General features: G+C 45.9%; 1 protein-coding gene across 2 annotated transcripts in view; it reads left to right on the forward strand.

Moving 5' to 3' along the window:
* PDE8A (phosphodiesterase 8A) overlaps nucleotides 1-17,086 on the forward strand; it is a 1,868,130-nt gene that overhangs the window by 1,204,827 nt on the left and 646,217 nt on the right. For both annotated transcript variants that reach the window (XM_069624978.1, XM_069624977.1), the window contains exon 8: nucleotides 7,928-8,065. In XM_069624978.1, the coding sequence (XP_069481079.1) occupies nucleotides 7,928-8,065 (138 nt within the window). The remainder of the gene's footprint in view (nucleotides 1-7,927; nucleotides 8,066-17,086) is intronic.

A 17,086-nucleotide genomic window follows, 5' to 3' on the forward strand; every position in this document is an offset into this window, starting at 1 on the left:
ATGTTAGCAGACCACTAAGGGAGATGGCCAGATTTAATTAGACACGAGCAACGTCAGCTACATCCTGCTCCATGACCTATCCGCAGAGTAAACATATGGAGGATGATCTATACACATTCACCAAACCTTCTTGTTTGGACCTAGAGATAAGAAGGAAGGGAGTGAGAATCTGGCAAATTGATTTGCAGTGACTCTTTTGATAAAGTGAGTCTTATTGTCCCTCATTTCTTTTATGGGTGACATTTACCGTTTGTTATATATTCCTTATAAATCTACGAAAAAGGATCTCTTTAAGATAGGTATTTCACGCAGTAACATCAAACTGTGCCTTTTTATGTGGCTATGTTCTAAAAGTTAAAGACACAATTGCAGCTGTAAATCAGCTTCTGGTTTAATAATATGGCTTCTGCCACTGTTTTTTTAAGCAATATGTGTGTCTTCTCGTCTGATTTCTGCATTGAGTTCCTGTTAAAAACAAGCATTTGGAAATTCAACAGCTGTGGCTTTTTCATTGGAATTAGATAGGCATTTGCCCAGGTAAACCGTTTGCCAGCTGTTATTAACTTATGGCCAGGTAGTGGCATTATGGCAATGCCTGATCAATGAGCATCCCATGTATACACAAAAGCCAAAGCCTGTTGGCTTTGCCAATATGCCAATATGTGTTCTCGGAGTGTTATTGAGAGAATATGATTTTTTTAAATTTTTTATTCGTGGTCATTGCTGTCATTGCAAATCACTTTATTCTCATAAGTGAGCTGCGCATTTCAGGCATGAAAAATGTATGGTTCAGAACCCTTGCACACATTGTGGGGACTGTGCTAAGGACGCTAAAATAGAACAGTCTCCCATCAGCCACGTGGTGGGAGCTCACAGAGACCCGGCCCTTTAACTCGTTTTCGCAATCCCGCGATAGTTGGTGATATTAAAATTGCATCATCTGCATAAAGGAGGAGGGGGCATTTGTCAGTTCCTTTCTCCAGCATTGGATCTTTCATGGATTCACATGCTTAGAATATTCCCCGTCGTCAGGCTGGGAATCCCCGGTACATTATATAGACCCTTTCCCGTAGGAAAACTTTTTCGACGCTTATGCGTCCTATCCACCTCGTTTTGTATCATGCGTGCCCGCGCCGTCAGGACGCCATGATATAAATACAGGACCCGCCCCCGCGCTCCCTCAGATTTCAACCGTATTTCAAAGTAGTGGGATCCTCGTGGTTACTACTAGTGGAAATTAGGTTGTTTTTTCTTTCGCTTCAGCGACGTTATATTCTGGAGAATTATGTCCGGAAAAGCGTTATTTCGCCCTTGTGCGACATGTGGACTCAAAAAAGTCTATGAAGGTGATGCCCACATGGATTGTATCTACTGTCTCCACCCGCACCACACGGCGGATACATGTGAGATATGCCAGGGTTTCTCCCAAAAAACCCTTAAAGACAGAAAAAGAAGGTTGGTCGACTGGCTTAACGATGGAGCGGGTGCCTATCCGGCATCAGAGGTTGGCTCAACGGCCTCCAGGAGCAAGTCGGAACCTCCCTCGAAGAAGGTACGGCCGGTCGACAGCCTCCCTGATGACAAGCAAAAGGGGAAGCATGCTGGGTCTTCCTCATCACACAAAAAGTCCTCCTCCTCCTCCTCATTATCTAAGGCGGCGAGGCATGCGACGTCAAAATCCTCCTCAGGGGACCGTCATAGGTCTTCCATGAGTCGGGATTCTTCAGCCGGGAAATCGGCATCGAAATCGGCTTCCAAGTCTAAAGTCTCGGAGCTGGCTACTTGCTCGTCGACACCAGTGTCGTTGACGATGCCCATTACTGTTCAGGCTGCAGCGGTGGGGATTCCTTCGTCGACGGCGACTCAGTCTATGGATTGGCAACCAGAGGTCTACGACCCGGTCCCCCCTGAAGTCTTACTGCAGCCGGACACGGCCTTGTCGGCGCCGTCGGCGGAAGGCGAATGTGACATGGTTTTACAGCCGTCGGATTTGGGCTTACGGCCTTCCACTTCGACGACGACGACGGCGAGTGGGGGTATGGTCCCTCTATCCTCGACGTTACTGACCCCCCAGACGGTCTTGTCTCTGGATGTACTGAATACGCTGCAGAAGCTCCTACAGCGTCTGGATACGCAGATCCCTCAACCTGGGACCTCATCGTCGCTATTTCTTGTGCCTTCCGTCGACGAACAAGCTCAAACAGCCCGCTCGACGACTAAAAGCCCATCGGCCTCCCAGGTGGTGAAGGACCGTCCTCGAGCGCAGGAGGAGGGTGAGCTATCGGAGTCTGATTCTATCCAGGGTGACTCAGGGTCAGATATTTCCCTGTCGCCGTCGAGAGACCCAACATGGAATTCGGATGTGGAGGTAGAGTCTACGAGAAGCCAGGCACAACCGTCTCCTCCGGATGATGTGGGAGCCTTCCACGCCATGATGGGAAAGGCGTGTTCAGAGTTCGGCTTGATTCCTGAGGAACAAAAGAAAGACTGTTTTCTCTTTGATCATATGGGTCAAAGGGGGAAATCGGTTTTTGCCATCCCAATTCTGGACCACGTGTGGCAAGAAGGCCTCAAGACGATGCGCCATCCGTTTTCGGAGCCAGCTATCAAGGGGCGTATTGAGAAAAAGTTTAAAGCTCCGGAGTCCACTCCAAAATGTCTAACGGCACAACCTCTGTCAGACTCCGTGGTGTCGGCGGCAGCGGCTAGGAAGGCTAGAGTACAGCAAAAATGTTCGACCCCACCAGAAAGCGAGGCCAGAAGGCAGGACGCCTTTGGAAAAAAGGTGCTCTCAGTTGGCGCGACGACGGTAAGGGCAGCCAATTCTTTGGCTATCGTATCAAGATACGATAGAGAAATGTGGCACAAGCTAGCCCCTATTCTGGAACATCTGCCAGAAGAACACCGAAAAGCAGCCATGTTGCTTGTACGAGATGGCGAGGAGGCTTCGAACCATGCAATTAATATTGCAGTTGATCTAGCAGAGTCTGGTTTCAAACAGATCAATCATGGCGTAGTGCTTCGTCGACAAGCGTGGCTCAAATGTACTACTTTCCGTCCCGAAGTCCAATACAAAGTCCTTGACATGCCATGTGAAGGAGAACATCTGTTCGGAGAAAAGGTAGATGAAGCCTTGAAGGGGATGAAGGAAGACACGGATACTGCTAGGTCTCTGGGAGCCCTCCAGACAGGTAGAAATTTTCGCTCCTTTCGCCCATTCAGGGGTGCTTCTGGAAACTCCCGCTTTGGAGCCTCTAGGGACCGTGGATTTAACAGGTCCTCATGCTCTTCACAAGGTTTCAGACGTGCATCCCAGTCGGCACGAAGAGGTAGAGATTATCAAGCCTCCAGAAGACGTGGCTCGGGTTCCTCGTCGACGAAGGACAAGCAAACCGGCAACCAATGACGGCCTTCGGAACGTCCTGGGGGGCCGAGTCTCTCATCATATCGACCAATGGAAATGCATCACCACAGATCGATGGGTCCTGGACACGATTCGCATGGGTCATGCGCTACAATTCAAAGACAAACCTCCACGTCTTCCGCCGGTGTTTTTGGCCCAGCCCCACCTTCGGGTCCTACGACAAGAGGTGGAGCTTATGCTAAAAAATGGAGCGGTAGAAAAGGTTCCTGTGGCACAGGAAGGAAACGGAGTTTATTCCCGGTTCTTCGTTGTCAAGAAGCCAAATGGAAAATGGAGGCCCATTCTCGACCTGAGGGTACTCAACAAATGGCTAAAGAGCTTAACATTCAAAATGCTAAAGCTCCAGGAGGTTATCAGGTCAGTGCAACCCATGGATTATCTGTCGTCGCTGGACCTTCAAGACGCTTATTTTCACATCCCAATACGTCCACGACACAGGAGATATTTAAGCTTCGTCGTCGGACGAAAGCATTTCCAGTTCAAGGTCCTCCCGTTCGGTCTCAAGTCCTCCCCCAGGACGTTCACCAAGTGTCTGGCCCCTATAGCGGCCCATTTAAGAAAGGAAGGTCACCACGTCTATCCCTATCTAGACGACTGGCTGGTCAGAGGTTCATCCACGGAACAAACACGGAACAGTCGGGGGGCCACGTTGTCCCTCTTACAGAAACTGGGCTTCTCGATAAACTTCAGCAAATCCTCCTTAGAGCCTTCGAGGACTTTGGTTTTTCTAGGAGCAGAATTTCATACGCAAACAAACCTTGTGAGACCATCCAGCGAGAGGGTACAGAAATTACAAAGCAAAGCGTTGGAATGGCAATGCGGTACCAGGGTATCGGTGCGCAGATACATGTCCCTGCTAGGAACTATGTCATCCTGCATTCCGTTGATAAACAACTGCCGTCTGTTTATGAGGCCTTGCCAGGAATTTCTAGCGGACCGTTGGGCGCAGAGTCAAGGTCGCTGGTCCGACAGACTGGTCGTCGACGAGCAACTAGTACAAGCACTCGGCTGGTGGAAAGCGTCTTCTCATCTAACGAAAGGAATGCCTCTGGTGGAACCGGAGTTCCAGAAGACGGTGGTGACGGATGCATCGTTGAGCGGATGGGGAGCTCATCTGGATACGTTGCATGTACAAGGCCGGTGGTCGTTACAAGAATCCTCCCTGCATATCAACCTGCTGGAACTAAGAGCAGTGCGATGGGCTCTAAAATCATTCCTTCCTCAGTTGAGGAACTCGGTGGTGCGTGTCATGACGGACAACACAACTACAATGTTTTACTTGAGGAAGCAAGGAGGGACACGGTCCAGGTCCCTGTCGACGGAGGCACAAAAAATTTGGCATTGGGCACTGCAACACAACATACAAATCTTGGCGTTCCACCTGCCAGGCGTGAGAAATGTAGAGGCCGATGCCCTCAGCAGAGAACTGAACGATGTTCACGAATGGGTGCTGAACGACCAGCAAATACAACACGTATTCAAGAAGTGGGGACATCCCTCCATCGATCTGTTCGCGACGAGGGACAACAGGAAATGCCTGCAGTATGCAAGCAGATGGCCTCAGCAGGGCTCTCTGGGGGATGCGTTCTCCTTTCCATGGACGAACAAATTCCTGTACGCATTCCCTCCATTTCCCCTTATTCGGAGGACGTTGCAATGGATCCTCAAGTACCCATGTCGGGTGATTCTGGTGGCTCCGTACTGGGCCAGACAGGTGTGGTTTTCAGACCTACTGCACCTAGCGGCGGCGGAACCGATGAGGTTCCAGAGGACCCCCAACCTTCTGTCTCGACAGGAGGGTGTTGTTTGGCATCACGACCCGGACAGCCTCAAATTGACGGCCTGGCTCCTGAATTTGGTCAGCTAACAATTCCGGAGGAATGTCGGCGTATTCTGCAAGCGGCGAGAGCACCTTGCACAAACACCTCATACTCGTACAAATGGAGGAGGTTCTGTCAGTGGTGCTCGGATCAACCAGGCTTGGTTCCGCAGTCGATCAAGCCGGAACAGCTCCTTCCATACTTACTGTTCTTAGCTCAAAAGGGCCTATCGGTATCGTCGATAAAAGTACACCTGGCCGCCATTTCCAGGTTTACACGTCAACGACATTCCACACCTTTATTCAGCGACCGCCTGATTAAACACTTCCTTAAGGGCCTATTTCGGAGTTTTCCTCCAGAGAAGAAATTTCCTCCGGCGTGGAGCCTCAATCTGGTGTTAGCGTCTCTTATGAAACCTCCCTTTGAACCAATGTCATCATCATCTCTAAAGTTTTTGTCGTGGAAGTTGGCCTTCCTGGTCGCCATCACTTCAGCCCGGCGTATTTCAGAAATCCAAGCTCTAATGGTAGACCCACCGTACTTACGTTTTTTCAAGAACAAGGTGGTCCTAGCCACTAACCCACAGTTCATACCGAAAGCTCCGTCAGTGTTCCATAAACACTCTTCTATTGTCTTACCTACGTTTTTTCCAGAACCATGCTCGGGAGCGGAGCGTACGTTACACACACTGGATGTAAAAAGGGCTCTCAAGTTCTATCTTCATCGCACGCAACCTTTCAGAGAAACGAGGCAATTGTTCGTGGCCTATGGGTTGGGTGCTAAAGGCAAGGCCATTTCAAAGCAAGGACTGTCAAGATGGGTGTCATCTACCATTTCGTACTGCCATTCCAAGGCAGGGAAGCCTCTTCTACGACGGCCAAGAGCTCATTCAACTAGAGCGGCGGCATCGTCGACGGCGCTGTGGTCTGGAGTCCCGCTGGGGGACATCTGCATGGCGGCTACCTGGGCGGCTACACACACCTTTACCCGCCATTACTGCCTGTCGCAACAACATGCCGAAGATACCCGGATGGGACAGGCGGTGCTTCGACACCTATTCCAATAAGGTAAACCCCGGCTGAGGGGTTATATCCTGTTACAATTGTGCTTCAATATTGTCTGGTTGTCTAGGCTAATGATTAATGGTGTGTACACGACCATAGGGAACGGTCATTGTGAGAAGTATGCGGGTTTGCATGCACGCCTCCTCTTCTAGGGATGGTACTGCTATGTAATCTATTCTAAGCATGTGAATCCATGAAAGATCCAATGCTGGAGAAGGGAATAGTTTCTTACCTGTAACTCCATTTCTCCAGCATTGGTATCTTTCATGGATTCACATGCGCCCTCCTGCCTCCCCTGGACATGCAAACCGGTTCCCCCACTACTTTGGGGGCCGAAATCTGAGGGAGCGCGGGGGCGGGTCCTGTATTTATATCATGGCGTCCTGACGGCGCGGGCACGCATGATACAAAACGAGGTGGATAGGACGCATAAGCGTCGAAAAAGTTTTCCTACGGGAAAGGGTCTTATATAATGTACCGGGGATTCCCAGCCTGACGACGGGGAATATTCTAAGCATGTGACTCCATGAAAGATACCAATGCTGGAGAAATGGAGTTACAGGCAATGGGGAGAGGGCACAGAGTGATACAGAGGATTCCCAGCCTGACAACGGCAAAACATTCCAAGCACGTGCATTTATGAAAGATACCAATGCTGGAGAACCCTAGCTACAGGTTAGTAACATTTGTATTATTCAGTAATGAACAGTCTTCAGAACGTCATAGCACATCAATAATGGTTTAATTTACAGAGTGAATCAATCAATTGTGCAGAAAGAACTGGAAAAAATCTATTTCAATTTAGATTCGGGGCAGTATGAAACTGAAGATTAAAAGGGGGATCAGACTCCCCTTCGAGCATTATGGTTGTTTTAAAACGTCCAGTAACAAATGAAATAATACTTCCCTGCGAGCATCAGGACAGGTCTTCTGCATGTGCCTTTCCTTAGTTTTGAATTGGTTTCAGATGAAACATGACTGACATGTGAGAAGTACTAAACCTTCCACAGTCCCAAAAGGCACCTCTTTAACACCGTTCTCAGACGCGCTTCTCTTAAGCCACTTAACCGTGGGCCATCCCCTTTGGCCATCCTTTTGTTGTGGTTCACTGGCACCTGTATGAGGAGCTTGCGCACGCTTTAAAAAGGATTCCTTTTGGCTTTGTGTTCATACCTTGGCTTTGCTTTGTTGTATTAGCTTTGGGTGCCTCTTACCAGACGGTTGGCATGTTCCTAGTTGCTTACTGAATCTAGGAGCATTTGGCACCGTAGGTGGCCACTGGCTCAGATGTTGCCTTTCCTGGCCCTCTCAGATTAAATTAACTGTGGCCACTCGCAAACCACTTTGAATTGTTTTGTGCATTAGTAAGCACTAGGTACAAGTGGCCAGTTGAGTTCTGCTTATGGAAAGTATTGATCTTTTACATGCATATAGATGATTTCATGCTGTTTCATTGTAGCTTAGGTTGAGAACACCATAGTAGAAGCCTGGGCTTTAGTATAATATTACTGCCAATGGGGCACATCACACGTTTGTAATCTAAAATGTTGTTCTTAATTATTCGGTAATGCAAGAGAGTAATGCTACACCTTAACATTGTGTAAATTGTATTTTCACAGTATGTAAATCCTGCATTTGAAACAATAATGGGCTATCGGAAAGGTGAACTCATCGGAAAGGAATTAACAGAAGTGCCTAAAAATGAAAATAAATCAGATTACTTAGATACTATGAATTCTTGCGTTAAAACCGGCAAGGTAAGCAAAAGCCAATCATATTACTTAATATCGTGATAAACCAGCAAAATGAAGATTGTTAACTAAACAATAGTGATTAGAGGAGAAGACACACCAAGATAGCTAAGTCTTGTTTTATGTCTGCAGTCATTTACAGTTCTGCATGCTGGGAATATCCTGTGTTGAAACACTTCGGGCAAGAGTCTCAAAAATGAGTGCAAAAGACAAAAAGCACTAAAACGGTTACATGTGATTATAACTAACCAATAAATAACTAGCAACACTTTGGTCTAAACATTTACAACAGAAAAATACCGATTAATTTATTTATTTTTTAATTTGGGGGGGTTACCTCACAAGCCCCCAATTTCAGTACTGATCCTACCCTAACACCATGCCCACCTGTTTTAAACCCTTAACCCACCCACCACATATATATTTTTTAAAAGTGTGGTTTTTTTGTCAGAAATGTTTAGATTAAATTGCTGTTGGTTATTTTCCATTCGTTATAATCACTGCATGCCACTGAAACTGCACGTTTATTTGCAGTCATTGCACAATTGCATGTTGGTATTGTTGAAATGTATTTCTTTATTTCCGTTTTTTTTCTTTTTTTCTTTTTGTTATTGTACGAAGTGCTTAAAGTTTTATAATTAACTAAATGCATAATAAAAAAAAAAACTTTGCGGTCATTGCAGAAATGCGCAGATCACCTTATTCTCACGGGTGACCTGAGCATTTCAGGAGGGGATGGAAAATCGCGCAAAAATGCGCTTTGCAGCCCCCTTACATACATTATTGTTGGGAGCGTGTTCCTGGTACCAATGCATGACAGGCTCTCGGCAACCATGTGGTTGCTGGGAGCACATTTCACAGAGACAGGCCCTTAACCAAGTTTCACTTCTGTCTGTGGAAGACACAAAAAGAAAGGAAAAAAAGATTTTTTTAAAAGAAAAGAAAAAAATAGTGAAGGACCTCATGCTGTGTGAGCTGCTCAGGGGACCTGCTCAGGACACCTGCTAGCAGAGCGCCATTGGGTGCAGTTGGGGAAGCCTGATCCTCACATTGGAGGGTTGAGCCGGCGCTCCACTTAGCACCAACCAAAACAATGACCTGCTTGATCCTGCCTCTTTGTCAATGCAGCACTCAGCCATTGCCAGGAAGGGTGCAGCACTCTAAATCAATGTTGCAAGCCCGGTTCGTTGTGGCACCCCATTGTCAGGAGGGGAACTGCCCGGACTTCATTGCTGCGGCTCAGCTCACTTGTTGGATGCTACCCCTGGGGACTGGGCTTGTCGCTAGGTCACCACCGCCAGCCGAGCTGTTTTGGTTTTAAGGTGCGCTACCCAGTAGAAGGAGGTGAGCGATGTGTGATAAGTGTTGGGCCTGACCCCTGTTAAAGTGGGTCCAAACCAAATCCCAGGTTGATGTTGCATACATGGCCTGGGTACAATGACTCGCCTGCACGCCCTCCCCTGCTGCTGCAATGAACACCAGGCTCCTTCTGACCAAGTCTGCGCAAGTCTTCGCGTGACGCGCCGGCGCTGAGCCCAGTTGATTGTTGCTATAGGAGAGGGTGAGGTAAGTGCCTGGGGATGGACATTATAGAGGAAGTTCGTGATGTTTCACCCAGTGACTATAAGCCCCATAAACAGGCGTTCAGTGATGCCTGGGCTCGTAGACACCAATGTTTACCTTTGGATAAAAAACACCTACCTATTAAAACGTTGTTGTTGAATACTACATCCTTAGACAAACATGCACTTGAAGTGCAAGATTATATCATTGACCATTGTATTGACATCATGTGCACCACGGAAACTTGGCTGCAAGATTCAAGCGGACCTAAAATTAACCTAGCAACCCCACCCGGTTTTTCTTTCTTTTGTCAGAACAGAGATGGAAATAGGGGTGATGGGGTTGCTATTATAGCTCGCTCATATTTTAACGTCTTTCAAACTTCGGTAATTTTGTCGGGGCTGCAAAATGTTGTTCCTTAAATGTACACCTTCCCCTAACAATTGTATAAATATTGTATTGATCTACAGACCTTCTCATGAAACCCCCTATTTTTATGATGATTTGGCAGACATTTTATCTGCTTTTCATAAACTTAACACAGCTACCTTTGTGTTGGGTGATTTTAACAATTTGCTGGCAAATCCACATGATCCCCAAGCCATGCAACTTGCACAATTGTTTACCACAAACAAATTTGTCATTGGAAATGGCAAGGAACCAATGCATGACTTGGCCATGCATGACTTGGGCAAAACATTTTTTTTTATTTTGTATTAGCATTTGTTTCACAAAGTTTCGAAACCCTACACTCTAAAGTTCATTTTTTTTCTGAAATTGAGGTTCCAATTTACTTTGAATAATTGTAAAAGCTTCTTTTAGGAAGGATAGTAGAGCCAGTGTTATGGAGACTCAGTCTCCCTGCAGTAAAATACTCCACCACTCTTCAGCCAGAAGCGTTGAAGTTGAGAATGGAATCTTCCCAGCCACCTAGTTCTTTCGCAGTTCTGGGCATATTACAGTCAAATGATACATTATTTCACATTTTTCCTTGCAAAGTCTACAGTTATAGTTTCACAAGGTATTATGTTTTCTTGCTTCTATTATTTCTCTGGTTGGCATCAAGATAAAACGAAATCGCATGAACTGGCTTCTTAGAATACTGCTAGGAAGTCTTGTCAGATACCTTGGCACTTAACCTCTTGCTCTTGATTCCAGACAATGTTTTCCATACAATTTCATGTTTCTACAACTCTCCACTGTCTTGATGCAGTCCCAATCTAAACATTTACGTTTGACCCTTACTGGATTGGACTAAGGTATCTTCTGATATATTTAGCACTTCTAATAGCGCAATATAAGCTGTTCTCTATGCTACTAAAAGATCTTCAGTATTGTTTCGCATGGCGTTATTCAGTATTTTGAAGCCCCCTATAGTTTTCGTTTGTTTGTTTGTTTATTGATTTGTATTGCGCACCAGACCCAGGGGTATTCGGGCGCGAAGGCAGCAAGAGGATTGTTCAACTTAGGTTACATGTTGCAAATAGATAAGGGGTACAGCTATGGTTACAGTGCTGTAGACGAGTAGAGACAAAGGGTCATAAGAGTATGTACAGCAAGTGTACAATATGCAGATGTGACAGATATAAAAAAAAAAACAGATAAATATGCAAAAAATACATGAGATCATAAGTGACGGTAGCGAGATGTTAGACATCATGATCTTTGAGCCATTGGATCAGGTTAGATCTGAATTTCTGGTAGGGGAGGTCTTCTCTTAGATCGGTTGGGAGGGAGTTCCACACTTGTGCTGCTTTAACAGCGAAGCTACTCCCGCCAGATTTAGTGAGTTTAAATCTGGGTACTAGTAAGAGGTTCGAGTTGGCTTTTCGTAGGGGACGAGCAGCTGTTTGTCTGGTGAATTTGTCTATTAGGTATTGCGGGGCTGCATGGTTAAGGCATTTTTGATTGAGGGGAAGCTGTTTTAAGTAGGATTTTATCTTTAGTGGAGAGCCAGTTAGTGGATCTCCTAAGGTCTGATATGTGGACATTTTTAGGGAAGTTTAGTGCGGCTCTCAGGGCATTATTTTGCAATATTTGAATTTTAGAGGTGATGAATTTGTTGCTGCCTATGTAAAGGGCGTTGCAATAATCTAGTTTCGATAGGATTAATGCTCTTGCTAGGATGACGCAGTTATTGGGTGAAAGGAAGGGCTTAGCTGCTCTGATTAGTTTACATGTATAAGAGGTAGCTGAGCCCATGGCATTCACTTGTTTGTCAAATGAGAGCGAGGAATCTATGTAAAAACCGAGGGTTTTAACTACTTTAGCTACAGTGATGGTGTTGTTATCAATTATGAAGGAGTCATATTTGGTGCCCAATTCTTTGATATTGGAGGAGGTACCTAGAATGAGGAGTTTCGGTTTTGTCATCATTTAGGCATAGACCGTGAGCGGCCATCCATGCCTGGATGATGAGACAGACTCTGTTCACAAAGGCCAAATCCTTGTCATAATCTCCCGTCAGCGGGATGAGGATCTGTGTATCGTCTGCATAGTTGGTGTGGGTGATACCAAGACCGTCTAGATCATCGAAAAGGGGCTTTGTGAAAATATTATAGAGAGTGGGCGATACGCACGATCCTTGGGGTACGCCGCAAGTAATGGGTGCGGGGTCTGCAGCTCCTAGGGGAGAGAATACTCGCATTGTCCTGTTGTCTAGGAATGACTGGATCCATGCAACTGCTTCCTGAGAGAAGCGGGCTGCCGAGACCAGGTGAATGCAAAGTATTGTATGGTCTACCAGGTCGAAGGCGGCAGAAAGGTCAAGGAGTAGTAGGAGTGAGGTTGTGCCGTTATCTCTAAGTGTGTCTATTTGTGCCTTGAGGTCTAGGAGTGCAGTCTCAGTACCGTGTTGTGGTCTGAAGCCGGACTGCCGGACTCCTAGGAGGTTGTTTAGTTCCAGGTGGTGTTGAATTTGTTGGTAGGCAACTTTATCTAGTATTTTCAATAGGAATGGCACAGTGGTTATAGGGCGATAGTTAGTTGGGATAGAGGGGTCCAAGGTTTGCTTTTTGAGGAGGGGGAGGACCCAGGAATTTTTCAGGTTGCTAGGTATGGTGCCTGATGTGAAAGAGGCATTTATAAGTTTAGTAATGAAAGGAGAGAGATCACAGACGGCGTCTTTTATGATTTAGGCTGGGCAAGGGTCGCCCTGGCAATTGAAGGGTTTGAGGGTGAGGATGACTTTCTCAACTTCTTTAGTGGATACGTTGCAAAAGTGGAAGGGGGTGTTGTCTAGCGGTTTCGGAGTTGGTAATGGGTTTGTAGCAGAGTCTAGATTAACAGCGTTTGGGGCAGTTATGGACACTTTTTTGTTATGAATCTTTGCCTGAAGCATAGTTATCTTGTTGGCAAGGGCATTTTGGATACCTGTGCACCAGTTATTGTCCTTGATGCAAGAATCGGGGACTTGGGTGGGGGATTCGACTTCCTTCAGGATGGCGAATAGTTCTTTTGTGTTGGATTTAGCTTGATTGATACGGGTATTGTAAGAGGTTTGTTTCGCTAAGATGATTTCTTTTTTGTAGAGGGTAGCTAGATTCTTTAGGTTGTTTTTGTTGGCGTCTGATGGGTCAGATCTCCAGGTTTTTTTCGCTGAGGCGTTTCTTTAGTCTGATTTCTTTGTGCTGGGGTGTGAACCAGTTATTTAGGTGTTGGCAGGGTTTACTCTTCCTGACTTTTAGTGGTGCAATAGTGTCCAGAGAGGCGAGCATCACTTTGTTGTATATTTCTACCATAGAGGCTGGGTCGGTCTGATCTGAGATGGAATTTAAGGTGGGGAGAATAAGGGGGATGAGATTTTCGGGGGTGATATTTTTCTTATTTCTAGTAGGTGCAGTGGGGGCTAGGGTATTGTTGTTAGTAGGAATGGTAGCTTCTACAGTGAAAGAAACCATGTAGTGATCAGACCATAGCTGGGGCATTATAGACGTGATGTTGATTGTGCAGTTATGTTCGGCAATCCAATCGAGGGTCCTTCCTTTGATGTGTGTTGGAGCTGTGGTCTTTTGTGGAGAATCCTAGTTCCTCAAGAGTGTTATTAATTTCTAGGGCATTGGGGTTATGTGGGTCGTTAAATCCGATGTTGAAGTCGCCTAGGAGGAGGCTTTGAGTAGAGTTCTTTAGGTTGTCAGATAGTAGATTCGTAAGGTCATCGTCGAAGGAGCCTACAGAGCCTGGTGGGCGATAAATCAGGTGGATGATAACAGTTTGATTGTTGGCAATGGTGAGTTTAGCTGTGAGGGATTCGCAGGAGTTCGTTTTATGGGGTGAGGAGAGTCTGAGGGTTAAGCTATTTTTGACAATTATAGCTAGGCCGCCACCTCTAGATGTGGTGCGATCCGTACGAATAAGGGTATAGTTGTCGGGGGTGGCCTACATTACAGCTGGTCCTGCTGCGGGATGGAGCCAAGACTCTGTGATGACCAAGAAGTCTAGGTTCTCATTTAGGATAGTATCTGCTATTTCGGTGGCATGGGCTACCAAGGATCTGGCATTTAATAGGGCACCTTTTATTCCGGGTGTGGTGGGAAAGTTGGAAGGCATTGGGGCCTTGTGTTGGCATTTAGGGGATGGGACATCTCTGAAAATTCGGCTGTTAAGTTGTAGTCGATGTTGGCCAGTGTTGACTGTATGGCATGGGATTGTAGCGGTGCACAAGGTGTGCTTGTTGTAGTTAGTGGCTGGATGGAGGTTGGCTAAAGGGTCATAAATTCTTGGGAGTCTGGCGCGGAGTCTTAGGTTCCGCTGTTGGAGGTTGCATGGCGCAAAGGTCATGTTGGCTAGCTCTGGGGGTACATTAGCATGAAGTGGCTGGATATGTGGCTGAGCTGTGTTCATGCTATGAGAGGTAATTGAGTGGAGGATAGTTTTGAGTAGAACTGTGTATAGTAGCGGCAGATACATTGTGATAGCTGGTGTAGGTCGGGTGACCTAAACGCACATTGCTAAGGTAGGCACACTAGATGTAGGTTGGTATCTGCATTGAGATACGTGTACAAGCACAGTTTTACCTAAATTCAGAGCTCCAGGTTGGGCTAAGGTGCCGATACAGGCAGGGTTCACCTGGGTTCAGAGTTCAGGAATAGGGTTGAAGTGCATATGCTAGCAGGGTTCACCTGGATGCGGGATTCAGAGAGTAGGGCTAAGATGCGAGTACAAGGCAGTATTCACCTAGAGTCAATATTCAAACAATAAGGCTAAATGCATGTGCAGGGCACTGTTCACCTAGATTCAATATTCAAACAATAAGGCTAAATGCATGTGCATTAGCCTTATTAGGCTAAATATCGTTATTAGGCATTTGCGGTAAAAGAACAGTGTTTTGCATACAGTAATAGAATACAGGGAGGATAGGCCCAACTACTCTCTTATTATCTGAATATGCAGACAATTTGGCAATGATAGGACTCTTCTCCAAAATATGCCTTCCGATTTGGGCCACGCAGATGCAGAAAGTGTGAATGAAGCCTCTGCCCCATCAGTTAGTATCGGTGTCACTTTCTTGCGATAGAATTCTATCACAGGCGTTAATGAAAATTTGCAGTGCTTCACTTGTATGAGACGGTCTGGGGATGCCAGGTTTCTGGTCTTCTGAGAATCTCTTCTCTTTGGGCATCCATTGCGCTGTTGTTTATGCACATACCCAAGTATGTGATGGTTGTTACTTCACTGATTTCTTTTGTCCCTTTAAATACCATGATGTTTTGGAATTGCTTTTCTTTCCCGTATTGCCGCCCAAAGTCAGAATCCTGGATTTGTTTACATTCATTTTTAGGCCGTTTGCTTCCACATAAGTAGCCAACGTGATTAACTGTCTTTATAGCCCCACCTGAGTTTGATCCAAAAGGATCAAGTCTTTGGCGTAGAGCAGCCAGCTCACTGGTTCCCCTGCTATTCGAGGTGGGAAACATCTGATGTCTTCAAAGGACCTCTCGATATCTGAGATAAATAGGTTAAACATTGCCGGAGCTAGGATGCACCGTTGTTTTAACCCTTTTGATGTTTTGATGGGCTCTGTCAGATTGCCACTTTTATCAAGTGTAACCTGCAAGCTGGTGTTCGAGTGCAATATACTCAGTGCTTCTCATATTCTGTGGACAGCCCCAGGCTTTTAGTTTCGCCCACATCTTGGGTCTCTCAATAGTATCAAATGCCTGGGCTAAATCAATTGAAGCGAGATATGTTTTTGCCATGGGTTTTCATTTCACTCTTGATTTTATGAGGTTAATCAAAAAAGGGTTTAGGGATGTCCCAATCCCTTTGACAAAAACCGGCCTGCCATTTATCGTACTGGGCGGAATTATGGCTCCAATTTCTAAGTGACTTCAAAATCAGTGATCCAAATATCTTGCCAAATACATCCAAGAGTGTGATAGGCCTGTATTTCCCAGGGTTAGACCTATCGCCCTTCTTGAATATGGGCACGATAATGGAGGCTCTCCATGACTCCGGAATCGTCCTAGTTCTCTTGATGCCCATGAACCAGTCATTCTGATCATGCAGAGGACACTTACAAGTCATGTATTAATAGGGCTACAGAGTATATGGGATGGGGAAGGCCTGCCACAGCTTACCAGCAGGATGACCTTACCAATATTTTTGAAATAGGTCCTCAAAAGGATCCTGTAGAGTAGGTCCCAAATATAGTCTGCACTCCCGCCGCCCATTTTGAAGTACCAGGAACGTTCACACCGAGATATGTGACGTATCATGAGCAAATAAACCAGCAGAGAGCCGCATTAGGGCTCTGCCCAGTGCCTATCAGGAGAGCAATACCTATTGAAGTGCCAATAACCAGACAACCATGGACAGTAAGGTATCCATTGAGAAAACCCTACCAGCAAATGTCACGAAATGAAGATTGCTTAAACACTGTCCCAGAAGAAACTCAACAGGCCTTAATTGAAGACGAATGGTGATGACACGAGGGCCCAGACAGACTCACAGATGAAAGAAACGACAATCAAAGGATGACACATAGAGACAAAAACGTCATGAATAAGGACATTATGAATTTAGAAGGAGACACGATGTTGAAATATATTACGAAATTTAAACTCTAAAGCAATATGAAGATATTCAACCAGTTGATGCCTGTACATATGCTTGTAACCGCAAGAAGCTAAGAGAACAGTGGGGCTTGCTATGCTTAGTAGAAGAATAGAGCGGCAAGCGCCACCTATATATCTACCTCAACAAAGCACACTATATAAGTGCGAGTCCACTTTATACAAAAAGCAGAATTAACTCGGGTTACTAGGGGTCAAACAGGACAGGATTCATATTCCAGCTAAATCAAGAAAAGACGGCTGAATCCTCGAAACTCAACAAGAGCAGACCAAGAAAGGGAGGCGGACAGTAGCTCCGGAGAATCGAAACTTAAGAACAGAGCAGCCTGACCCAGTGAAGGTCGAGATAAGGAGGCCCAGGCAGGTGACAAAGCAAATAAGAATTAAATGC

This window comes from Ambystoma mexicanum, chromosome 11 (assembly GCF_040938575.1).
Source record: "Ambystoma mexicanum isolate Mex_15411 chromosome 11, UKY_AmexF1_1, whole genome shotgun sequence".
Taxonomy (NCBI): Eukaryota; Metazoa; Chordata; class Amphibia; order Caudata; family Ambystomatidae; genus Ambystoma; species Ambystoma mexicanum.